This window comes from Nematolebias whitei, chromosome 22 (assembly GCF_014905685.2).
Source record: "Nematolebias whitei isolate Nwh7 chromosome 22, NemWhi1, whole genome shotgun sequence".
Taxonomy (NCBI): domain Eukaryota; kingdom Metazoa; phylum Chordata; class Actinopteri; order Cyprinodontiformes; family Rivulidae; genus Nematolebias; species Nematolebias whitei.
Window position 1 is genome coordinate 2,370,977 of NC_056519.1, and position 10,141 is coordinate 2,381,117.

The 10,141-nt window shown below is 45.9% G+C and overlaps 1 protein-coding gene across 1 annotated transcript in view; it reads left to right on the forward strand.

Annotated features, from left to right (window-relative positions):
- LOC119428437 overlaps window positions 1–795 on the forward strand; it is a 3,259-nt gene extending 2,464 nt beyond the window's left edge. The window contains exon 5 of the mRNA XM_037696119.1: window positions 586–795. Coding sequence (XP_037552047.1) covers window positions 586–795 — 210 coding nt within the window. The remainder of the gene's footprint in view (window positions 1–585) is intronic.
- The last annotated feature ends 9,346 nt before the right edge of the window (window positions 796–10,141 follow it).

Below are 10,141 nucleotides of genomic sequence, written 5' to 3' on the forward strand. Positions count from 1 at the left end.
CTGGATTTACTGGATTATTGAGCATGTATCAGGATAGTTTTACTGGAGTTTTATCATTTGTTTTAGATTTCTGCCTCTCAAACTAAAGAATTTGTGATTTTATTCTGCTTTTATACAGAATCAGAATCAACTTTATTGTCTTTGCACGTTAAGCACAACGAACAAACATTTCAGTGCAGCCGTCCAAAGAAAACAAGGGTAGACGGAGGTGATGGAGGCTGCGGCTTCGTTGTGAAGCGCTGCCGTTATCGTTTAGATAAGAAAAGGGAAAAAGCGCAGACATCTTTGAAGCTGAACGCAAATTTAAAAAATAATTTGTTTTTTTTTCCTAATCTCTACAACTGAGCTGTGTTGAACTTAAAAAAATGTTCAAACAGCTCTTAATTTAAGGTAATAAAAGCGTGTTTAGAATGTTTCAAAATAAAAGTATTTAATACAGAACAGATAAAAATGAGAAAATAAGCGTTTTGAGCAGCTCTGAAGAGAAGTTTTAACGTATTATATTTGTTTGTTTTTCATAAACGAACAAACGTTCGATGAATCCTCAAATAAACGTGTTTCCGTTGTTTCTAACATCTGTTTCAGATGGAGGGCGAGCAAGGCATCAACAAAGCTGTGGGAGAGATCGACATCCTGTTCACGTACCTGCACGATTACTGCGAGGCACCCAGACGCTCCGCCTCCAGCTCCGCCTCTAGACCCGCCTCCAGCTCAGCCTCTAGCTCCTCCTCCAAATCCGCCTCCAGCTCCGCCTCCCCTGCCGCCACCGTTAACCGACGTCTCCGGGCCTCCTAAGAAACAGATTTATTACATTCAAACATCTGCAGCACGTTTTCGTATTTTATTTATTGAATAATTTAACTTTGTCTCAGTTTTTATCACATTGTTTTCATATTCACATACGAGTATTTATACAGCGGCGAGTTCGCTTCAGAACCAGAGACGACTTTATTTTTAAATGTTTCAGTATTAAAACTTGTGTTTACCAACACAAATATGTTTTTTTGTACAACATTTCTTATTAAAAAGTTAAAATAAAACATAAAAATTAACCTTTCATGCTCCCGTGGTGTTTTTATAAAAGTTGATGTTGAAACGATGGAAAAGATTGAAAAGATGTTCACATCCTTGATAGAGAGGAACGTTTGTTTGAGAGAGAAGTGAAGGAGGCCATTTTTGTGAAAAGAACCCGTCCATCATTAAACGGGGCGGAGCCTCCGTGTCCAACTGTCCCCTCTTACAATGCTGTTATTGCTAGTATCACTCAACCCCTGTGAATAATAGACAGCCATCAGAACACAAACGATCCGTCGTTTGTCTGATGGCCCTTGATCATGTGAACAGCTAGTTCTGGATGTCAACAACAAACTGGTTGATCCACTATGAGAAGGTGATATTTATAAGACTGAGTTTGTTTCAGCTCCTCAGACTGAAGAAGTCCTTTGGATAAAAGACAAAACGTTTCAACAAGATGAATCCGTCCAGAGTACCTGACTGGACCTGGTCGGATTCATCTACCTGGATTATTGAGCAGCATCAGGACATTAAAACAAACGTTAAACTCTGACCTCCACACAACAGGGGGCGCTGCGGTTCCTGTCACGAGACAGCGTCAAGCAGAAGAGACAAAAATGCAACTGAAGAGTCGGCTGACGATTGTAGCCGAAGACCATTCCTCTGCTGAGTCGTATTTAGCAGCAGCAAACGAGGGGGCGGCCACTCGTGTGTAATTACATCATGTGTGGTTTCATTGTCCTAATTAGACGTTGGAACGTAAAATGTGTTGAAATGAAACATGATGCAGCGAGGTCACACTCGTTTCACATTGAAGGTCATGCTGCTAACTGCAGCCTACTGGGTTAACCTAGCATATATATATATATATATATATATACAGACCCTTTCCAAAAAAATTAGAATATCATGGAAAAGTTGTTTAACTTCCATAATTCTATTCAAAAGGTTAATCTTTAATAGATGATGGAGTCAGGGCCCACAATTTAAACAATTTCAAGTTTTATTTTTAACATAATTTGAGCTTCCAGCTCACAAAACTCACAAAAACAGGAATTCAAAAAATTAGAATACTGTGAAGACATCAGCCCAAATGTTGCAGGACATAAATGTTTTAAACTGAGTGTGACACTAATCATCTACTAAACTCAAAGCACCTGCACAGGTTTCCCCAGGTGTCTTTAAATTTATTCAGTTTGGTTCATTTGTCTCAGTTTGGTTCAATATGAGGAAGACTGCAGACATAACTGTCCAGAAGACCATCACTGATGCCCTCCATAGGATGGGTAAGACACAAAAGTTCATAGCTAAGGAGGCTGGCTGTTCACAGAGCGCTGTGTCCAAGCACATCAATGGAAAGTCTAGTGGAAGGACAACATGTGTCAAGAGAAGATGCACCAGCAACAGAGATGACCATGGGCTTCAGTGGATCATCAAACAGAGAAGATCCAGAATCTGTCAGAGATCCAGAAAGAGTGGAATGAGGCCGGAGTCACAGCTTCAAAAACACCACATTCAGACGCATCGGGAGATGGACTACAACTGTCTGGTTCCTCGGTCCTCTTTTCTGATGAAAGTAAAGTGTCTTTCTTTCAGAAATCAAGGTCCAAGGGTTTGGAGGAAGAAGGGTGAGGAACAGAACCCGTACTGCTGGAGGTCCAGTGTGAAATATCCACAGTCAGTCATGATTTGAGGTGCAGTGTCCGGTGCAGGTGTTGGTAAACTCTGCTTTCTTCAATCCAAGGTCACAGCAACAGTCTACCAGAACGTTTTAGAGGACTTCGTGATTCCTTCTGCTGAGGATCTGTATGGAGATGCAGAGTTCATCTTCCAGCAGAACCTGGTCCCTGCCCATGCCACCAGAAGCTCCAGAACCTGGTTTGATGCCACAGAGCCTGACTGGCCAGCCAACTGGCCGGACCTAAACCCCATTGAGAATGTATGGAGTCTTCTCAAGAGGAACATGAGGAGCACCAGAGCAACAACAAAGAAGATCTGACAGCATCAAGGAAGTCTGGGCGTCCATAACTCCAGTCAATGTCACGTCACATCGAGGCAGAGATTAAGACAAAGAGATTCACAACCAACTATTGAAGATTGATATATTGATTTGAAAGAACCATATTTTGATTGATTTGTTGTGATCCTAATTTATTTCTTTATTTTTCTACAAAAACTGAGAAGTCGTGTGGACTGATGTCTCCACAGTATTCTAATTTTTTGAAATCCTGTTTTCGTGTGTTTCATGAGCTGGAAGCTCAAATTATGTAAAAATAAACAAATATTTGAAATCATTTAAATTGTGGGCCCTGAATCTGTCATCTGTTAAAGATTAACTTTTTGAATGGAATTATGGAAGTTAAACAACTTTTCCATGATATTCTATTTTTTTGGAAAAGGTCTGTATATTGTATTTATTGTATTATATTATATTTATTATATTTATTTCATTATATCATATTTATTATATTTATTTTATTATATCATATTTGATTTGAGGCATCGAGGCCTGAAAGAATGAACTTTGTCCAGATTCTGGTCTGAGGCGAAGTCGTGACCGTTGTAATAAAACGTCTCGTCACGGTCGATGCTGGAAGCGACACGGTGGACTCGTGTACTTTTCCCTGACACACTTGCTGGAACTGGTGCAGAAACCTGCAGAGACCACATGCAGACAAAGACCTACTTACCTAGTTTCAGAGGAGCAGGGTAGTTTCAGCTCCGGACGAACAAACGGCGTCCAGGACTTGAGCTGATTTATTGTTGCAAGCTGCAACTCACTTTTAGACATTTTAACGTCTTCGTGGACGCTGCTTCCTCAATAAATTCAGTTATAATGTTGCTTTAAGATTTATCATTTGCTTGTAAGTAAAAGATAAAAATGCAGCTCTTTGATTAGAAAAGGCTGATAGAAGAAGGAAACAATTGAGGAAAGTAAGTTTTTGTTCTGCTGCATGGAGTGATTTTATCTTCACCAACACGTTAATGTTTTTAAATGACTGTTAAACAACTCCGGCCCTGACAAAGACCTCAGGCAGACACTTCCTGTACCTGTTGGGGGGGGGGGGGGGTTAAAGGGTGTTCAACATGTGTGGGAGTCTCCTGCAGGTTACGAGCAGCAGACGTCCACTCTTCCTGTGTGTATTTCTGTAATAATCAACTATATTTAGCTGCGTCTTTGCGTGAAACACAAGCTGGAGCAGATTTAATGTCCTGCAGGTATTTATATTATATTTATTTAGAGAAGCTGTTTAAAGAAACATGCACTTTACTTACTTTTTATATATGAATGTTTCTGTTCAGTGCCCTGAGATGTTCTGTTGTGACTTGGTACAATAGAAATGAACTGAAGTGAAATCAATAAAAAAATAAAATAAAGTTTCAGCGTTCGAACCCGTTACCACAGAAACACCAACCAGCTGAGACTTTCAGTTAAAACTTCACACTTTCATTTCCAATTTTAGATGAATCAAGATGAAACCATGATTTTTACTCTGACTCGGTGTCAGACCAGAAGATTAAAAAGTGTCTTTACAACCAGCGACAAACCTCCTCCAGTCCAAAAGGTGGAGGCAGAGCTTCTGAAATGAAAATCGACCAGCAGAGGCTTAAAGATGAGCAACTCTAAACCCGGTTTAAATCTATATTAAACCAGATCAAGAAGTTAAAGATCAAACAACAACGAGTCCAGCTGCAGGCAGGAGGTGGAACACCTGGAGAGCTGGTGCAGGAAGAACAACCTTCACATCAATGTGAAGAAGACAAAGGAGATGATTGTGGACTTCAGAAGGAACAAAAACACCTACACCCCCCTGAACATAAGAGGATCTGAGGTGGAAGTGGTCTCCAGCTACAAGTACTTGGGTGTACACATGAACAACAACAACCTCAGCTGGAGCAACAACACCACCAGCCTGATGAAGAAAGCTCATCAGAGACTCTACTTCCTCAGGCGGCTGAGACGAGCTGGTCTGGAAGCTCAGTCCTCACCTCCTTCTACAGGTGTGCAGTGGAGAGCATCCTGTGCTCCAGCATCAACGTGTGGCATGGAGGCTGCACAGCTGCAGAAAGAAAAGCTTTGCAGAGAGTGGTGAAGGCTGCACAGAAGATGTTGGAGTCAGAGTCAGAGATTCTTTATTGTCATTCGCACCCCAAGTGGTACATGTGGTGGAACGAGATTATGTCCACAGGGTCCCAGTTACATCCAACAATAAAATGTAAAAACAAAACAATGATAACATCCAAGATATGAACTAAGAAAAACAACTAATATACACTAAGCACTAACAGCATAAAAACATTACGTCCAACAGCAGCATGAACATGAGCATGAGTCTGTGTGAGCAGATGACACACATGAACACATCAACATTGAAACAGATCAGCAGCAACATGAAATAGATCAGCAGCAACATGAAACAGATCAGCAGCAATATGAAACAGATCACTGGAGCCTCCCTCCCCTGGTGGATCTGGGGGAATGGGGGTGCCTATTGGGGACAGTGGGGGAGCTGGCCCCCTGGGAGGGCATTGCCACCTCAGTTGTTCCTCCCCATCCCTACATCTTCCTCCACCCACTCCATCACACCACCACACAAGCAAGGCCTTGGGGTTCAGGTGCACTACTGAGCTGCGGGGAGGATCCTCCATCTCTGTGGTTCGTGGAGACCTGGGCCCAATTTTATTAAACAACCTAGACACTCCCATAAAACATCCTCATGACACATGCATATATAGGGTCTGGAGTGGGCACACGGTGGCATATAGGGGGTGGGATGTGTAATCATTCTCACCCCCGGGACCTGTGCCCACTCTCATATGTAGCATGTAGACATTTAGGGTTCTAGGCAAGGGTTGGGGAGGTGAACGGGCACTGCCTGCTCTCTGGGGAGGGGGACGGTCTGTGCCAGTCGCCGCCTCATCCCCCCCATTTTAAACGCACTATATAACAACATGCATCAACATCTTATTTGAGTGGGAGGAGGGAGGAGTTGGGTCTTCCTGTTTTCCTTAAACCCTCGTTCTCCGTTTGACATTTGGGGTCAGGGGCAGGGGGTTTAGGCTGCCTGGTTGGGGTCTGGGCTGTGGGTGGGTGCTGGGCCTTGGGGGGCGATTGGGGGTGGGGCCGGTGCTCCGGTTCTCCCTGGGTTGTTTGGATCTTTTGATCAGGGTTCCTGGTTGCAGTGGCCAGCCCTTTGGCTGGGGTGGCTGCCGGGTTCTGGCGGGGAGTCGGCTGTGGTTGTGCGTGTGTGGTCGTTGGTGGTGCATGGCAGCGGTCGGGGGCGTGGTTTCACTTTGACGGGGTGCTGGCTAGTCGGCCTGATGTGACATTCGTGGTGGGGGGTGCTGTGTGTGTGGGCGGGGGGTGCATGGGTGGCGTGCCGGGGCCTCTCCAGGTCTGTGGTATGGGGCTGAAGGGAAGCATTGGTGCGCTGGGCCGGCCTTCCTTGGCTGTTGTTCCCTGCTGCTCTGGCCCCCGGCCTGGGGCCGGCTTGCAGTCGCTGTCGGGTTGGTGGGGCACATGGACGGCCCGTCGAGTAGTCTCTGTGTGCCTGTTTATGTCTCAGGTTGGGTTTTGGGTGGTCCCCTCTCTTGGATCAATTTTGCCCCCCCCCCCATTTGGTGTGTTGTACTCCCCTCCGGTGGAGTGCCCCCCTGCCGCCGGTGCATTGGCGGCTCTCAGCAGCTGGGGCTGGGTAGTGGAGTGTGTGCGGGCACGCCCTGGTGGCTGCCTGCCAGGGCCTGGGTGCCCTGGCTCTGCCGGGCCTCTGTTGGGGGGTGGTATGACCTCGGGACTTGGGGCTTAGTGTCCATGGCCGGATCTACTCTGGAGGGGCGGGTTGCCGGCGGGGCCTGTGGACTCGTCGTTGCAGCCTCCTGGGGTTTCTGCATTGTGGTGGCTGGGGATCGCCCGGGGCTTCCCTTGCTTCTCTCTCTGGGGGGTGCGGGTGTCCCTGTTGGGGACTCCTGGAGTTCCGGGCTTGGGGGCCTCTGTGTGTCTGTGGTTCCGGTCTTCCCTGTGTTACCTTCGTGTCCTGTGGGGATGGGTTTATGGGTCCCCACATCCACTATTGAACATTTTTATGAGAAACCTTATAGTGACATCAGGCTCACACAGGTGTTTAGATTCAGGTGTTTATCAGATACACAATCAGTTGGGTTGTAGTGGCCATCAAATATATCTTGTATTACCATGTACTGTATAAAATACTTTCTAATGATGTTGTAAGTATCATAATATATGTTTGTTGTTGTGGTTTCTCGGTTTTGTCTTGTCTTTTCTTTCTGCAGGTCTAGAGTCAGACTTCAATGATGTTGATTTGTGTTCTCTTTAACCCTCTCTCTCTCCTCTATTCCTATCTCCTACTTTACCTTTTAACTCTTCTCTCACTTTTCTGCTTTGTTTTCTTCTTTGTTTTTCATCCCCATGTCCATTACATCTGAAACAAGCCCATAACAAATTCTAATAAAATTTAATTTTCATATCAAGTGGAGCATTAAGGCCAGCCATAATGCTCTGCTTGTGAAAGTAAATCTGTTGGGCATCACTTTGACACTCAGACAATAATTGTAAATGTCATGATGCTGGACAGGACAAGGGAAAAATAAAAAATAAAAAAATAACGTTGAAACAGATCATCAGCAACACGAAAAAGATCAGCAGCAACATGAAACAGATCAGCAGCAACATGAAACAAATCAGCAGCAACATGAAACACGTGGAGACAACACGCTGGACCGTGTTTACACGAACGGAAAAGATGCATACAAAGCCGAACCCCGCCCCCACCTAGGACTGTCAGACCACATCTCAATCTTCCTGGCTCCTGCTTACATGCCCCCGCTGAGACGCTCCAGACCGGTACAAAAGAAAGTTAAATGTTGGAGCCAGGACAGTGGCCCCATACTGAGAGATTGTTTTGATCGAACAGACTGGCAGGTTTTCAGAGAAGCTGCTGAAAATGGAGGTTCGCTTGATCTTGACCAATACACATCCTCAGTACTGGGTTACATTAGTACATGTACTGACACCGTCTCCACTATCAGAAATGTTAAAAGCTACCCAAACAGAAAACCTTGGCTGAATGCAGAGGTGCGCACCCTGCTGGAAGCCAGGAACACTGCCTTCAGGTCTGGAAACTCAGAGGAGCTGAGTAGGACAAGAAAAGAGCTGGTTGCTGGTATTAAGAGGGCCAAGGCCACATATGCAAAGAGGATCGAGGGTCAGTTCATCTCACAAGACCCTCGGAGCATGTGGAGGAGCATTAAGTGCATAACAGATTACAAAGGAAGGAGTGAACAATGCCCCAAAGACCCATCTCTGCCTGATGCCCTCAACAAGTTCTATGCACGCTTTGAAGACCCGAACAGACCGCCCAGCACCAGACTCACCTCACCACCGGATGAAGAGCATCTCAGCGTGACCTCAGCAGAAGTAAGGAGTACCTTCAGGAGGATTAATCCGCACAAAGCAACCGGCCCAGACAACATCCCCAGAAAAGTGTTGAAGGAATGTGCCTATCAGCTCTGTGAGGTGCTGGCAGACATCTTTAACACCTCACTTACCCAGTTCCCACCTGCCGTGACCTTGACGTGATGTGAAGGACGAATCGCTCTTTGATCGTTCCGGGAACGATCAGAATTTAGTTCTGGTGTTTTCCCTCTCCTACATTAGATCAGACGGGTCAGAACCCCCTCAGACTGAAAGAACGTGCTGATCAGCTCTGTGAGGTGCTGGCAGACATCTTTAACACCTCACTTACCCTGGAGACAGTTCCCACCTGCCTGAAGACTGCCACCATCATCCCAGTCCCAAAAAGCTCTACAGTGACTGGTCTGAATGACTATCGGCCAGTGGCCCTCACCCTGATAGTCGCTAAATGCTTTGAAAAACTGGTCATGACTCACATCAAAACAACCATCAACATTAACGAGGACCCTCATCAGTATGCATACCGTGAGAACCGATCAACAGAGGACGCCATCTCCTCTGTGGTCCACATTGCGCTCAACCACGTGGAGCAGAAAAACTCTTGCGTCCGTATGATCTTTGTGGACTTCACATCTGCCTTCAACACCATGATCCCCCAAACCCTGATGGACAAACTATCCACACTAGGACTAAGCCCCTCCATTTGCAACTGGGTACTAGACTTCTTAACAAACAGACCACAGTTAGTGAGGATCCACAACCTCTCCTCCTCCACCATAACCCTCAGCACTGGCTCTCCTCAGGGATGTGTGTTGAGCCCCCTCCTGTTTACTCTGCTCGCATATGATTGTGCAGCTACCCATCCAGGCTGTCACATTGTAAAGTTTGCAGATGATACAGCGGTGGTGGGATGCATCACAAACAATGATGAGTCCAGCTACAGGCAAGAGGTGGAACACCTGGAGAGCTGGTGCAAAGAGAACAACCTTCACATCAATGTGAAGAAGACAAAGGAGATGATTGTGGACTTCAGAAAGAACAAAAACACCTACACCCCCCTGAACATAAGAGGATCTGCGGTGGAAGTGGTCTCCAGCTACAAGTACCTGGGTGTACACATGAATGACAACCTCAGCTGGAGCAACAACACCACCAGCCTGATGAAGAAAGCTCATCAGAGACTCTACTTCCTCAGGCGGCTGAGACGAGCTGGTCTGGAAGCTCAGTCCTCACCTCCTTCTACAGGTGTGCAGTGGAGAGCATCCTGTGCTCCAGAATCAAAGTGTGGCATGGAGGCTGCACAGCTGCAGAAAGAAAAGCTTTGCAGAGAGTGGTGAAGGCTGCACAGAAATCTGTTGGAGTCAGTCTCCCCACCATCACAGACATCTACACCTCCAGATGCAGGAAGAGGGCCACCTGCATCATGAAGGACCACACTCACCCAGCACACACACTTTTTGCCCCTCTCCCCTCAAGAAGGAGGTTAAGGAGCATTAAGTGTAGAACCACTAGACTGAGGAACAGCTTCTACCCTGAGGCTGTTAGACTCATGAATCTCTAACCAGAATAATCACTGTGAAAAAAAAACATGTTGCTGCTGATCTGTTCCATGTTGCTGCTGATCTGTTTCAATGTTGATGTGTTCATGCGTGCACATCTGCTCACAGACTCATGTTCATGTTTGTGCTGATGTTC